At 38.2% G+C, this 16,511-nt stretch overlaps 1 protein-coding gene across 2 annotated transcripts in view; it reads left to right on the forward strand.

Annotated features, from left to right (window-relative positions):
• LONRF2 (LON peptidase N-terminal domain and ring finger 2) overlaps positions 1–10,781 on the forward strand; it is a 47,601-nt gene extending 36,820 nt beyond the window's left edge. For both annotated transcript variants that reach the window (XM_039355785.1, XM_039355786.1), the window contains 4 exons: positions 647–805; positions 1,334–1,496; positions 2,721–2,870; positions 7,155–10,781. In XM_039355785.1, the coding sequence (XP_039211719.1) occupies positions 647–805; positions 1,334–1,496; positions 2,721–2,870; positions 7,155–7,313 (631 nt within the window). In that variant the 3' untranslated portion in view covers positions 7,314–10,781. The remainder of the gene's footprint in view (positions 1–646; positions 806–1,333; positions 1,497–2,720; positions 2,871–7,154) is intronic.
• The last annotated feature ends 5,730 nt before the right edge of the window (positions 10,782–16,511 follow it).

The following is a 16,511-nucleotide window of genomic DNA, read 5'->3' on the forward strand; positions in this document are numbered from 1 at the left end:
GCACAAAGCCTGTGAATGAGACTTTTACAGAAGTGCCATAAATATATTCTGATATTTGTTGCAAAAACTGGAGAACCACATAGTAGTTTTCTGTAACAGATAAAGTTATTGTTTGGAGGATAAAAATTCTTTGTAAAAGAATAAAGTTGATAGAGTAGGATTCTTATGGGATCAAACTATTGTTAATTTTATTCTAAATCCCATATTGTCTCTGTATGTATACAATAATATACATCAGATGTATTTCTTGGTACACCTGATTTTAGTTGTGTAGTTGATTGAAATAATAATTATGTAGCAAGCAGGCATACTACAGAATGAAACATCAATTTTCCCACAACCAATAATACCAATTTTATGAGAACTATAGCATGTTCCAAATTTCCAATTTGCCCACTAGCCATAAAATGTTGCCTTAAGCATGTACAGTAAACTCAGAATATTTCAGCTGAGCATGGTCTTTGCTATGTTTAGATAGTCTTCTCTTGTATTTGTCAGTAACAGAAGAGAGATCCAGGGAAGCTGAGTGAAAACACAAATACAATGAAACTTATTACATAAGTAATTTCAAACATGGATTTCAATTATTTGTTTTAATAGATATTGAACTGCATAAGCATAAAAGTAAATCTTTCTTCTCTTGCAGTCTGAATAAAGATGTTCCCATTTTTGTATGCACTATGGCTTTCCCTACCATTCCTTGTCCTCTTCATGTCTTTGAACCCCGTTATCGATTAATGATAAGAAGATGCATGGAAACAGGCACTAAACAATTCGGCATGTGTTTAACTGATGAACTGAAAGGGTAAGCTAAGGATTTGGAACTCCTTTATAAAATACACCCATGCATTTCTGGGTGCAAAAATGGTATAAGGGCTTATGCCCAACAGATATGGGAAAGTGGTCTCATCAGAAAATGGGGGCTGTTATTTCTTGTCCAGTGTTGGGGCATATACCAAGATCTAGCAGTGTTTGGGCATATACCAAGATCTATTACTTAGCTGATCGATAACAATGTCAGTGTAAATTTTCTATTTGGGAGAAGTGCATAGTGTTTAGGGAAAAATGGGAATTGAAATCCAGTTCATTTGAGGGATATTTGATTGAGACAGGTAATCTAGATGCAGCATCAAAAGAACTCAAGCAGTAATTTCATAGCATTTTACGGAACTGGAACAAGCAATATTTCTACAATCTTTGTATCTCTTATTATTATTAGGCCTAATAATTCCTTTTATAACTTTATTCCAAATGTACTTAGGCAGGCTACGGAGAATCTATAAGGCTAAAATATATTTAAAATCACAGCCTTAATATGGCCTTGTCCCTTCAGGTTTGCAGATTATGGCTGCATGTTGGAAATCAGGGATGTGAAGTTTTTCCCTGATGGACGCTCAGTTGTTGATACAGTTGGTGTTCGGCGTTTTAGGGTCTTATGCCATGGTCAGCGAGATGGATATAATACTGCAAATATTGAATATTTGGAAGACGAAAAGGTAACGTTTTAGTGGAGTAGTTTTTTGTTACCTCAACTATTGAAAATAAGTTTTGTGAGCTATCCCTTGTCTTCTAAATTACAGGACAGCCCATACAGTAATCTAACCTTTGGCTGGCTTTTGTGGATTTCTTCTTTAGCTGTTGCATAATTAATTTTTTAACCCAAAGCTGAAATTATTTCTCCCCTTTTGTTTCCATTCCCTCATTAAAGTAATCAGCACCAAATTCCTTTAATAAACCATCTTTTAAAAGTCAAAATACCATATTCAGAAGTTTTAAATACTCAATTCAGTACTAAATCCTAACATGTTAAAAATATATTCCTAAAGAGATTTACAGCATTACTGTGCAGTTGTTCAGTTGCTCATGTTCCAGGGTAGTGCTTTAAATAAGGAAATGGCATTACAGAAGCGTGGTCTAAAGGAAATAGGAATATGAAAAACGGATGTTCCATCCAAATTTCTTTCTGTTTATATATATATTTTACACAGACATGAGATTTTTAAGCAAAACATGTTAGGAATGCCATTTTCAAATCTGCTTGCAAATTATATCAGATCTTTGAATATGTAGCACCAGCTCTCTTCTTTAAACTGATGCAAAACTATTAGCAAGCTCTATCAGATCACATGTTCCTTAAGCATGCTTTGGTCAGTGGCTTTTAATCCTATTAATTTATATGATTGGTTTCTCTAAGGGTATAATGTAAAGCAGCTCTTAAGAGAAATACATAAAGAATAGGCTCTCCCTTATTCATGAAAGTTAAAATTAAATGGACTGGCATTTTAGATGACCAATAGTGTGATCCAGAGTTAGCATTTTACTGTCATTTCTCAAATGTAATTCAACTAATTCATATATATTTAAAAAATCTGCAAACAATTTTTATATCTGAACTGAAAAATGTTAGTTCCTATGTTCTGTACTTTTGCACATTAGTCTTCATCATTGATTGTTAATGTTGGAAAACAATCTACTAAGTGATAAATTGGCAAACAGCCCCAGTAATCAGCTATTTTCAATATTATCCTTCTGAATACTGAACACCTGAAGTTATCCATGCTGCTTTCTTGGAATTTTGGGCTTATACAAAAGAGAGGTGATTTTAAAAAGTCCCCTGTTTAGGATATTTAAAAGTAACTCTTTTTAAAATGGCATTTGATTTTGTTATGCTGTACATAACATGCATTTATTTAAAAATCCATTTTCATAACTCAAATCAGGTTGAAGGGGCAGAGTACGAAGAGCTGGTCCGCATTCATGATTCTGTTTATGATCAAGCTGTATCCTGGTTTACTTCTCTTAAAGACAATATGAAAGCACAAATTTTAAACCATTTTGGACCAATGCCAGGGAAAGAACGTGAGCCACAGGTAAATATGCAATGGTATATCAATGCTAAAAATATACAGGGTACAATTGTAAATGCCATAGTGAATAATATATGCAAATAATTCACTTAAGTGAGTGTTTAATTTAAAATCTGTGAAGCTAAAATGTTTATAAATTAAGTTGTGTGAAAATATAGGGCAGGGGTATCAAACTCAATTTCATTGAGGGCCGCATCAGCATTGCGGTTGTCCTCGGGGGGCCGGGTAGGTGTGGCCAGGGTGGGTGCGGCCTACTGGGTAGGCATGGCTGGAGTGAGTGTGGCCTACTGGGTGAGCATGGCCAGCTCTACATCGTTCGCATCAAGGGTGCCTGTGGGGGCCTGGGCAGGAGTGGGACAGATCTGAGGGTCTCTGGCAGAAGGGGGTAGGACCAGGGCAAGCGCCTGTCCATATATCTCCATTCTCCTGGTGTCTTGCTTTCCCTCCTTTCCTCTCTGCTTGCTCCAATTTGGGCTGGGGGGAAGCATAGGTACGTTTATAATTGTACTTATAACTGCTATAAAGAAGATCAGAAGCCACTTTTTTGTACCTTTTTTCTTTCTCTTCTATTTTTCATTTATTTTTTCTTTCTTGCACTTTTAGCTCTGATTTCTTTCTCTTTTTTTTCTTCCTTAGTCTACATTAATTTAACCTTTGTTTTTCAAACTGTTAATAAAATTATAAAGGTAATTATAGACAGCCACTGGCAAGCAGTTTGCTGTGTTACCTGAAAAGGGCACCATGAGTAAATCTCAAGAGTTTAACTCCTGTACAAGTCAAAATCCAATAATGAGAAGTATCCTTTATGGTATGATAGTTAAAAAAACAATTATTGTAAAACTCTGTTGGTAGGAATTCATAATTTGGTTTTCAGACACACACAATTCCTGAAAATACATTGGTGGCTATTTAAAATGTGCCCTGTTCTTGTTTACTTTTAAATTTAAAAAAGATTGATTACAAAAATCCAATTACATTTCTGTTTTTGAGATTGTATTTTGGGCTATTGTAAGATGCACTGTATTCCCTATTGGAACCTTAATTCCATTTCATTTTGCTTACATGGACTGATACTTGTTTTTACAACAGTATTTGGACAAATTGTGTATTAACAGTTTAGACTTAGTTTTGTTTCCTTGGTTGCATTTACCTTTTCTTAGACTATGAGTCATATGTTTATGTTACAGTACATGATGAAATTACTCCCTTAAAACCAATAAGACAGTTCTGCAAAAAATAGTAATATAAATTTTACTTTAATGTTATGTTTCTTCCTTATTTGTTTCTTTAAATTTGTTGTATTTCTGTGGCCTTTAAATCCCTTTTAAAATGAAGTTGTCATGGTTCCGATAGATGAAACTGGTAAAAGAACTTCAAGGCAGGAATTCTTCCTTAAAGAACATTTTATTAGGAAACAAAGTATCGGCACTTACATAGTTGAACCCAAAACTGAGATTCCCTCCTCCCAGATACAAAGTTACAAGTTGTAATTCCCATCCCACAAATGCTGTCATAAATCACATTCCCCAATTAATGCAAGACACCGGATTTTCTCACCAGCCCCTCAGCCCGCCAAGACTTTATCAGACCATGTCCTTGAATTCCCACACTTCTACATTGCCATGGCTAGCTAAACCCTCAAGCATTTACCCCATCCCCCCTTCTACATCTGAACTCTAAAAGAATCGGAAAGCACACTAGAAGCAAAAGTAAAAATGGCTGTTGATTCTCAGTTGTCAGAGCGACGACATCCATTGTCACAGTGTTGACAGAAGTCATGCCCAAAATAATGGTTAAGAAATCGCATTTGAGGTAGGAGCTGCATAATTATTTTTGTTGGCCAAGAGTTCAGGAGGAGAACAATTACAGGTAATCCCCGAGTTACAAGCATTCATTTAACATTCATTCGAAGTTATGTGACCAGCGCCCCCTAGTGTTTACAAACAAATCCCAAAATTACGAATATTGCAGCACCATGGCAGTCATTTGCCTTTACGAGCGACTGCAAAGGCTCTGCAACGTTCACCCTATTCCCCCCCACTCCTCACAACTGCTTCCCCCTCCTTGCTGCGCCGGACTCACTTACCTTGCAAAATCTATCTCCTCTCTGACGCAGTTTCTTTCCCTTTGAGGGAGAGGAGAGTCAGCTTGGAAATGCTTTTCATGTTGACAATGGAAGTTCCTGGGTGCCGTAATATCACGCAAGTTCAAACACAAATTCTATGCAAAAGACATCATGGCCCACGGAAGCTTCCATTCTGAGGGGTGGGGTGTTTGTTTTGTTTGCATGCCTATGGGGCAAAGCATGGAATTGGAGTCAGCCGGGTGCAGGAACCAATGCCGTCTGTGGCCAGGTACGTTGCTCATGTGCGCCAGCCTTTTCTTGAGGGCAGGAACAAAGCCTTCAACTTAGCAGGGAGGCATTGTGGGGCGAATCCCCTTCTTGTGCTCCTCCCCACTCAAGTGGTGGCGGTGGCAACTTCAGTTTTTCCGCTCCATCCAAAACAAAGAAAGCGGAGACGCAGAGCAGGATTGCTCTCAAGAAGACACGGGTGTGCTGCTCACGAAGAAAGCGGAGACGCAGAGCAGGATTGCTCTCAAGAAGACACGGGTGTGCTGCTCGCTCGCGTGTGCCAGCCTTTTTGAGAGCAGTCACATGGAACATTCCTTTCTGTTTCTGAAGCTCCCCATTGGCAGGCACACGGACCTTCCAATCTCTCTCAGGTGTACATTTGGATAAAAGGTGTTTGAACGGCAGCAGCTTGAGTTTCTCTGCTCCGTCCAAGTGGAAAAAAGCAGAAGTGCAGAGCGGGATTGCTCTCAATAAGGCCGGCGCACACGAGCCAGCAGCACAACTGTGTCTTCTTGAGAACAATCCTGCTATGTGCCTCCGCTTTCTTCATTTTGGACGGAGCGGAGAAACTGAAGCTGTTGCTGCTGCTTGAGTAGAAAGGAGCACAAGAAGAAGAGCGGTCAGGATTTGTGCCACCGGCCGGTCAGGCAAGGAATAGGTCCGGCAAGGTAAGTGGCTGGCTGGGGAGGGGGGGATCGTAGCCACTCAGGTGGTTGTTGCCGCTGCCTTGCACACAGGTCCAAGGGGATTCGCCCCGCTCAGTTGAAGGCTTCGTTCCTGCCCTCAAACCAAGGCTGGCACACATGAGTGAGCAGCGCATCCGGGCCACGGACGACATTGGTTCCTGCACCTGGTCAACTCCAATTCCACGCTTTGCCCCATAGGCATGCAAATGAATCAAACACTTATCCCCCCCCCCCCTCAGAACGGAAGCTTCTGGGGGGCATGATCTCTTTTGCAGAGAATTTGTGTTTGAACTTGCCCTCTATTACGGCACCCAGGAGCTTCCATTGTCGGAAGCATTTCCGAGCTGATTCTCTTCTCCCTCAAAAGGAAATAAACTGCGGCAGAGAGGAGATAAATTTTGCAAGGTAAGTGAGTCCAGTGCAGCAGGAAGGGAGGGAGAAGCATGATGTTTCTTAGTGGGTCGGGGAGGCTTTGGGGGCCTGTTCCATCACTACACCTCCCATGGCCTTCCCCACCGAGATACCTCATGTGCACTTAACGAGCCACATACATCTTAACGAGTGATCTCGTTTGAGGTACAAGATTCACTCCCATGAGTTTTCGAGTTATGAGTGGAATGGGCAGGCTCCATTACACTTATAACTCGAGGACTACCTGTATGTGCATTCAGATTGATTATATTTCAGAGTTTTTAATTCCATGAAGGATTTAGTCACTTCAAGGGTTTTTAACATTTCTGAAGCCTCAAGCTTTCATACTGTAAATCTGCAGGAAATTACATTCATAATGCTTGATAGTTTGCTATTGAATTTTGGCACGCATTACCCACTGGACTACGTGAGAGCCAGAAAAAGCAGTTTGGAATTTGGTTGTCATCTGTCTTTGATCTATTGTTTTTAGGTTGATATTTTTTCTATAATAGTGAAATAACAAGATAATGACAATAATTTTGGGGGACAGTCTTACTACATAAAATAGGGAGAAAACTGTGACTCTAGATCTTGCTGGACTGCAATTTTCCCCATTTCCCTGGCTGAAGCTGCTGAGAGTGATAGATCAGCAGCATCTGGAGAGCTGCAGGTTCATTACAGAAATATGTGAGCGAGCAAGAACTATTTTCAGTTTCTGCATTCTGTGAACAGCCCAGAATGTTGTATTCTTAGATTTTCTTACAGCTCTCAGATGGCATTCTATCTGCTTGAATTATCTTACTAAAAACAGTTAATTTATTAATGTTTTCTTTACAGAGTAATCCCAGTGGTCCAGCTTGGTACTGGTGGCTGTTGGCAGTATTACCACTAGAGAACAGAGCCCAATTGGCCATTCTTGCTATGACTTCACTTAAAGATCGTCTCATTGCCATTCGTCGTGTATTAATATTTGTGACCCGCAAAAGACCCAGATGACACAGTCTTATTTGTGAAGACACACTGAAAACAACTAGTTTCTAATTCTAATAAGAAAACAGTTGGTAATTGAACAGTTCTTCCCTCTGCTCATTTAAGCATTCATTCTTCTTTGCACACGCTGGACCCAATAGTTAATCAAGTATTCTGTGCCTCTTGTCCTGGAATAATCTGAGCCTCTTGGAAGTTGTGCCACAACAGAGCATACAGTAGTTGCAGGCATCAACTGAGTACATAATCATCACCTACTTATTATAATGAGACAATTGAGTCAGAAGTACTAAAATGTCTACAAATCCCCAGTTGACATTTTTATTTCTTTGTCGAAACAGACTTGGAGTAGTGGATTAGAAACTGAGAATATGTATTGTTAGAATTGTCCTTGTGGTAGCTAGTTGAAAAGAAATTCTCAAATGTTCCTCTGGAAGAAAGCACCAACAGCAACTTTTTATCTGCAAGGTGGACAAAAGTATCGGACATAAATGGGATTGCCAGGATAAAATGTTCCACTTCCAAAGAACACTGTTCAAAACAGTATCTGATGAAATAGCTTTGTGGCTGGTTATAAGCCAATTCCTTGTGTTTGTAATTTGCATGCTATATGTATTGAGAAAAATGTTTCATAATATATCTAAGAAGACTGAGTCATTCTTCCCTCCCAAGCCCGCTTTCCATCAGGAATCTACAATAAGGAGTTACCTATGGACAGCCTTGTAGTTGGGACATGGAACTAACCGCCTTCCAAGTGGACATAACTGTGTCTTAGGGAAAGCTTCTCTCTGCCATTAAATACTTGAGATTGCAAAGCTCCGTGGCTGGATCATGGCCAGCATATTTAGTGTATATCTACACTATTAATTTCAAGCTCTTCAGCGATCATCTTAACTAAAGGCTGTTGAAAAATCGAATCACCATTTCAATTTTATCCTTCTAGTTTTATCTGGAAGTAACACTTAAGTAAAATCCATCTTTACTCACAACTGCCATACCAGCCTAATAGGTTCTTCTAAGAAAACTTAATTACATATACTTTTGAAAACCAAAACCTTAATATTACTTGTTTGTACCGAATACTGTTCGTGCTTGAAGTTCTTGCTGACATGAAAGGAGACACAAATGGAATCCTGTACTGCAAATTTCAATGCAAGTTTAAATTAGATGTAAATATATCTGTATTTTGATGTCTTCATATATGTGATTAACTTTTTAAAAATGGTCGAATTATTGGAAATAGTTTAGTTGTAAACATGAAACAGCAAATCAGTATTGCTAATTCAAACTGCTGGGATCTCTGAATTTCCAGAAATGAACAGGACATGAAAATAATATTATTTCAGGTTTTAGAACATAGTGCAAAGACACAACAAGCTAAAAGATATCGGGTGTAAAAAAAAATTAATCTGGCAAGAAAATAATGACAATACCAAAATATTTCAAAAGTGCCTCCTTTATGAATTAGAAACAGCATGTGCTCTTTGGACAAAGGCATAGAAATTTCAAATGTATACAGGAAGTCTAATATCAAAAAGACTGATTTTAGTAAGTACTATAATTGTGTGGTATTAGAAGATTGTCTAAAAAATCTTGACCAGATAGCAGTTTCCTAAGACTGATCAACACAGCCTGAATGTACTGTAATTGCTTCTTCTTGGAATTCACTTTTTGTAGTTAAGTATTGACCTGTGACTGCTCTTTCAATTGTTAACTGTGCAACTTGCAAATGAAGTTCTAATAATTTCTGCCATAGCCTTCCTGCAAGTTCTAATTTCTTTACCACAGTTTGTAGATTCTCTTTCAAGTATTTTTTTAAAGTTTGCACCTGGTCCTGGCTGACCTTGGTGGATCTTGAATACTAAACAAAGTCAGTCCTCATTACTACTTGGATAGGGAATCATCTGGCATCTCTGAAGCTGTAGGTGAGACCAAGAAATTTAAAACAAAAACGTGCCAGAAGGAGGCCATGGCAAGCCACATCAGTGGCTTGCCAGGAATACCGCATGAATTTCTCCAGGTAGTCACTAGAAGTCAGGCATGATGTTACTGTTTCAAAATTAAAGCCAGAGAGAAGGAGGTTCTCACTTAGTTCTCCTTTCTATCCAGTCCCTGGGTGCTATCACACTTTCCTTCAACACAGCTGTCTTCCTGTTCATTCACTGGACTATAAAAGCTTCCAAGTTTTATCAAGAAAGAAGTTTTTCAAAATGAACCTCAGTGATTTTTTGCAGGGAACTTGGACCACCTTCATTATTTTTCACAGTTTTAGCTGTGATTACTTGGAATGTCTCTGGCAAGATTTTGGTTCACATCTTGGTTTTCTCTTTCCCTTTTCTGTTTTGTTATGTTACTAATTGAACCTACAGAACAATTCAGCATAAGTACAATTAACTAATTTCTTCCTAAGTTACTGTTTTGGCACTTTCCATTTTTGAGGCAGAATCCTATATACTATTCCTTAGATTGCCATCTGATGCTATCTTTTGGATGAGGAATTTTATGACAGTCTTCAGCATGGTACTTTTGCGCTTTAAAATCAAAAGCCAGGCTGATGAGCCTTTCAGCCATCAGAACTTGCTCACCTCAGCAGAAATGCTAACATAAGTATATGATGAAAACCATAATTTTTATGTTCTTTTCTTTCTCTTAGGCTGATCAATCTAGCAATTTACAGAGAACTGAGGATTACAGTGTCCTCATTGTCTAAAATGCTTTGCAGAAATAATATTGAGAACATATTTTTATTGATTATAAGAGGGCTGCAAAGACATCACAGCCACACCTGTAAAAAGCACGCAAAAACCTGAAATCCGTAATAGTTTGCTTCCAAATAATAGGTGAAGTTTAGACCATTTTAAATTTCACCACTCATGAAATATTTGCTACAGTGGCCTTTATCTACTGTTTTCAAATACCCTTTTTTCCTTTCAGTTGCTAAGGGTGCTTTGGGATTCCGATAAGCTGATAAGCTGCGGATTTCTGCTCTTTGATTCATGCTGCAGTTCATTTTCAATGAAAAGGAATAAGATTTGTTTAGAAAACTGTGTGCATTAGTCATACAGCGCTTTGCGTAACTGAAGGTCTGGTGTTGGGTAGCGCCTTAATTTTGCAGCACTAGAATGATTGTATCAACAAAGCACCATAAAAACAAAATCTGGCGCTCGTGACCAGTTTTTAAAAAATATTTAATGTAGATAAAACTTGAAGCAAATATACTCATGTTTTGAAACTGGTTGATGTGTATGTGGATAAGTGTAGATCGTTGTACATAAGTGTAAATATAAATTATTCCTTTTTATACTTAGTAAAACAAAGTCAGGTATGTGTTACAGCTAGGTTTGGCACTTTGTTGCATAAAACCAAACTTTTTTTTAAAAAAAATTGCTGCAATGTTCTTTTTGTGTATATTTGGAATATCCATGGAAAAACATATTTAAGTGACATTTCAAATAAATAATTTTTGTTTGCCATTGTCATATTTAATTTTTCTAATTATTATAAAGCATGAGCAATTTTATCAGAAGTCAAATGTTTGTATACATGTCTTTTGAGAGAATCTTAGCCTTATCTTTTCAAGTCATTGAAATTTAGCTACATCCAATATTAGTCTGCTATTTTCTTCATTGGTTGGATGCTGTTTGCACATGTATATCTGCATTATCTGAGATTAAGAACAGCAGGAATAGCTTCTTACATATCTGACTTCCAGGCCTTTTCTTTTCAGAATCACACTACCCTCTTCCCAGCTATTTTCTTGGCTTCCAGGAGGAGGAGGAAATATTAACAAGCCCTTCTTTTCACTACTTTTTGCTGTTTCACATTTAAAAAAGTAGAAGTATTTTCAGCCAAAAATACTTCCTGCTGTCTAATCTCTATAAAGAATTTACTTGCTACTAGTTACACACATTTTAATGGCCTGTCATATTTTATTTCCACAACAGTCTAACCAAAACTACAGGTGGTCCTCAATTTATGACCATAATTGAGCCTGCCAATTACAATTGTAAGTTGTGATGGTCATAAACGGGTTATCACATGATTGATAGAATTTTATGACCTTTATTTGCAGCATTCATTAAGTAAACAACATCGTATTAGAGAACACACTGTTCACTATGGAGCACTTTTGCCAGAAACGAAATAAATGTCAGTTTTCATCAAATACATTGTTAACCATAGGCCCATGATCACAGGATGCTGTAAATGGACATAAATGCAGGTCACCAACCAATTGCCCAAAATGTGATCACATATCCATGGGGGCAGCCATTGGAACTACAGAACTGGGTTAAAAGTAACTTTTGGGGAGGTCCATCATAACTTCTGGTCATAAGTCAAGGACTACCTTTAATTTTAACATTGGAGGAGTTTATCAGGTGGCATTTCATAGCACCATCTTCTGTTATTGTTCTTAATGGGAACTTAATCTTTAAACTACAATATTTTATATTTTATAAAGCACTGCATCTTTAAAACACGTTAATTTTCAATAGTGGATTCTTTTTTTATCAGAGAGAATATACTTCCACACAATATTTCACAGAATACTGAATCATCCAAACTGAATTGGTCATTTAGGAGTTTTAGATGTTGGGTAATGGGTTTGGAACAAATTTTACATTCAACATATAATGTCCAGCAATTCCTTCCGCCTGGTGGTCATCCTAGGTTTCTAAATAATAATTATATCACCACCGGCCAGGTATTGAAATATTTACTACTACAAAGAATGTTCCTAAAATAATTATTCCAATATGTTTTTAAGTCATTTTTTTTTAAAAAAAAACTAAAGTTCCAAATTGTACATACTCCATTTTCATTGCAGTAAAGTCTACAGAATATATATGAGATTTACTGCAATTAATTGAGTAAGCAGATATAGTCCTCGACTTATGACCTCAACTGAACCCAAAATTTCTGTTGCTAAGCAAGACAGTTGTTAAGTGAGTTTTGGTCCATTTTACAAGCTTGCACAATTGTTAAGTGAATCATTGCAGGTGTTAAATTAATAACACAATTATGTGGATCTGGCTTTCTCATTAACTTTGCTTGTCAGAAGGTCACAGAAGGTAATCACATGACCAAGGGATACTGCAATCATAAATATGAATCAGTTGCCAAGCATCCGAATTTTAATCATGTGACCATGGGTATGCTGCAACAGTCATGTGAAAAACAGTCGTAAGTCACTTTTCAGAGCTGTTCTAACTGAACAGTCCATAAACAAACTGTTGTAAGTCAAGGACTACCTGTGATTTACTAAACTGCTGAAGTATATCAAAGCATTCATAATCTTCATTAGATATAAACAGATCATTAACATGTCAAATACTTTGTGTTAAATTGTGTCAAATTCCAGCTGGGTTTACGCTGGAAAGTCTTAATTGTCTGGTAAGACCAGACAGATTTCAATATTAAAGAGATAAAAGGACATCTTGTGAAGTTTCACAAGATATTTTGATAAGATTTTAATAAATAATTTGTAAAAATCCTGGCAATATACAGTCGTGATTATTGCAATTCTCTGCACACGGGTTGCTCTAGAAGACACTGCTGGTTCTAAATGTAGCATAGGCAATTATGACCATGTTGTGATATGCTCATGTAGCACCTCTGATTCATGACTTGCACTGGTTACTCATAGGCTTTTGGGAGTAGTTGAAGATTCTGGGTATCATCTATAAAGCCCTTCAATCTGTGTATGATCTGATCATTTGAAGAACTGCTATCTCCTGTAGTTTTTGATTGTTCCATCAATTCTGACAAAGTTTTCATCTGCTAGGTCCCATTGATTAAATAATGACATTTGCAAACAGGCCTTCAGTATCATGGCATCTGCACTCTGGAACAACATTCTCCCTGAGATTTGTATGATCCCACTGTGGCCTTATTTAAGTGATTTGTGAAGACCAGGGTATTTATGCCAGGGTATCAAACTCATCATGTCTCATGACGTTGCAATATATGACTTTTTCCCCAGTGCCGTAGCTGGGGTGGGCGCGGTTTTGGCATGACGCATCCGGCCCAAGGGCTGGCAGCTTGACATTCCTGCTCTAGGCACTGAGTTTGAAAGAGTGATGGACCTTTTGTATGGAGTTTTACTTTTTAATTGCAATTATTTTTATTGGGCACTAGCTTCATGATATCTATTATCTATATTTCTATTTATTTTTGTACACTGCCCAGAACTGTGATACATTGGGGCAACCTATAAATAAATATGAATTAAAATATAAATAATAGAATATAAATAAATATTAGAATACCACATTGTAATCCAAGTATAAAAAAGGAACAAAAATCATTTTTTCCCTAAAGATTGCTCTAAAAATATCAACTGCACTGTATCAAATACCTTTCCCATATTTAATTAAGATGCTGCTGTTCCAGTTTCTCTGAATTTATATAAAAATATTAATAATATTTGAGGCTTGTTGCCTTTTCATAAAGCCAAACTATATGGATGGATAATCAAAGGTAATGTCATATGTAGGGTCAACCACTTTTTTATATATTGAGAAAATTGAAATATGGCTTACAAAATCAAATTCTTCTACAAGCCTTCAAAATCAGTTATATAACACCCCATAAAGTAAGTTAGAAAAACATTTTTAAAAGCATTATTACAATTGACAAACATAGGAGTTTAAAAAACGCCAGTGTGTGACTCATGCCACTCAATAAGATAACCATCAGAACCAGTTTTTCCTGCTTTCATAGATTTAATAGTATCAATTTTTTTCTGAAGACATAAAGCTGAAGGCTGGTCATGTGTAATCTTTCTAAAAGCTACATTATATTTTAAATGATTACTTTCTTCTCTCAGTATCATACAGGCAAACAAAGTCATTACTAAAAGCCAACACGGGTTTGTCAAAAACAGATCATGCCAGACAAATCTTATTCTTTGATCAAATGACAAAATTAGTCGACCAGAGGAATGTGTGGATATAATTTATTTAGACTTCAGTAAGGAATTTGACAAAGTAGACCACAACCTACTACTTGATAAGATAGAAAAATGCGGATTAGACAGCATCACCATCAGATGGATCCGTAGCTGGCTGACCAGCCGTACTCAGCGTGTGGTCCTCAATGGAACCGCATCTACATGGAGGGAAGTGTGTAGTGGGGTGCCCCAGGGCTCTGTTCTGGGCCCAGGGCTCTTCAACATCTTCATCAACAATCTGGACGAGGGGATAGATGGGGAAATCATCAAATGTGCAGATGACACCAAGCTGGCAGGAATAGCCAACACTCCAGAATACAGGCTTAGGATACAGGAGGATCTGGGCAGACTTGAACACTGGGCGCTATCCAACAAAATGAAATTCAATGGTGAAAAAAGTAAGGTTCTACATTTAGGCAAGAAAAACCAAATGCACAGGTATAGTATAGGGGGTACCTTGCTCAATAGTAGTAACTGTGAGAGGGATCTCGGAGTCCTAGTGGACAATCATTTAAATATGAGCCAGCAGTGTGCTGCAGCTGCCAAAAAAGCCAACACAGTGCTAGGCTGCATTAACAGAGGATAGAATCAAGATCACGTGAAGTATTAATACCACTTTACAATGCCTTGGTAAGGCCACACTTGGAATACTGCATCCAGTTTTGGTCACCACGATGTAAAAAATATGTTGAGACTCTAGAAAGAGTACAGAGAAGAGCAACAAAGATGATTAGGGGACTGGAGGCTAAAACATATGGAATTGGGTATGTCTAGTTTAACGAAGAGAACGACGAGGGGGGACATGATAGCTGTGTTCCAATATCTCAGGGGCTGCCACAAAGAAGAGGGAGTCAAGCTATTTTCCAAAGCACCTGAAGGCAGGACAAGAAGCAACGGGTGGAAACTAACCAAAGAGAGAAGCAACCTGGAACTAAGGAGAAACTTCCTGACAGTTAAAACAATTAACCAGTGGAACAACCTGCCTCCAGAAGCGGTGAATGCTGCAACACTGAAAGTTTTTAAGAAGAAACTGGATATCCATTTGTCCAAAATGGTATAGGGTTTCCTGCCTGAGCAGGGGGTTGGACTAGATCAGCGGTTCTCAACCTGTGGATCGCGACCCCATTTGGGGTCAAACGAACATTTCACGGGGGTCGCCAAACAACGCAGTCCACCATTTTTTCCCCTTTTCCTTAGCTGTGCGACTCCCTTTTATTCTATTGGCTTTTGAAAGCTAATAGAATAGACTCTCTTGAATACAGTCTAATTCTATTGGCTTTCAAAAGCCAATAGGAATTGTCCAGGCTGTCTCTGCCCTGCTGAGCCCGCCAAAAGTCCTATTCTGCAAACGGTGCTGCAAGTTGTCTGCAGTGAAGGCGAGCTGTCTGGAAGCTTCCACCCCTCCCTGCTGAGCAACTACTAAAAATGTAAGTAAAAGAGGGCCAGGGGTGGGAGGTGGGAGGCCAGCGGGTGCAGGGAGGGTTGCTGGCGCGCATGGGGCCTGGCGGGTGCCTTACCTCCCTTGGGCTGGGCCAGCTGGTGGCCCAGCCGGTGGTTGCCCTGCGCCGTCGCTGCCCCTTGCCAGCTACGCCTCGGCCGGCGCAGGGAGCGGCACCACGCATGCGCGGCGCTCCCTGGCAGGGAATGTCCTCAACTTACGACCGGTTGGGTAGTCCTCAACTTATGACTGGTTGGGTAGTCCTCAACTTACGACTGGTTGGGTAGTCCTCAACTTACGACCGGTTGGGGGTCGCGGCATTAAAAAGGTTGAGAACCACTGGACTAGATGACCTCCAAGGTCCCTTCCAACTTTATCATTATTATTATTATTATTTGACTTAGTATTATAAAAATGAGAACAATTTTTTTTAATTCTGGTTTTAAATTAGAGGCATTATATACTTTGTCCTGAGCATCCTTAAAAACAGAGATTACATTCCTTTGTCGCTTCTTTAATCAAAAGGCTAATGTTTTTCAGGTCTTTCCTCTCTGTCTCAGTATTTTTGTTTTTCACAATTTAATTAATTACTACATATCAGATCGATAAAAGGAAATAAGACCCAATTTGAAAATATAAAAAGTGTTACATAATAATTACTATTGTTTGATTATTATGTGGTATCAACTCTTAAAATCAGATAGAGTTTATCCATATATATTCAACATTATTTCTGAAATGTTTTGTTTAGACATTTTACTATTTTTACATGAAGTATATATAACAATACAAACATGAATACATAAATACTGTGGAA

Source organism: Crotalus tigris, unplaced genomic scaffold, assembly GCF_016545835.1.
Source record: "Crotalus tigris isolate CLP2741 ecotype Arizona unplaced genomic scaffold, ASM1654583v1 scf7180000018759.1681925, whole genome shotgun sequence".
NCBI lineage: Eukaryota > Metazoa > Chordata > Lepidosauria > Squamata > Viperidae > Crotalus > Crotalus tigris.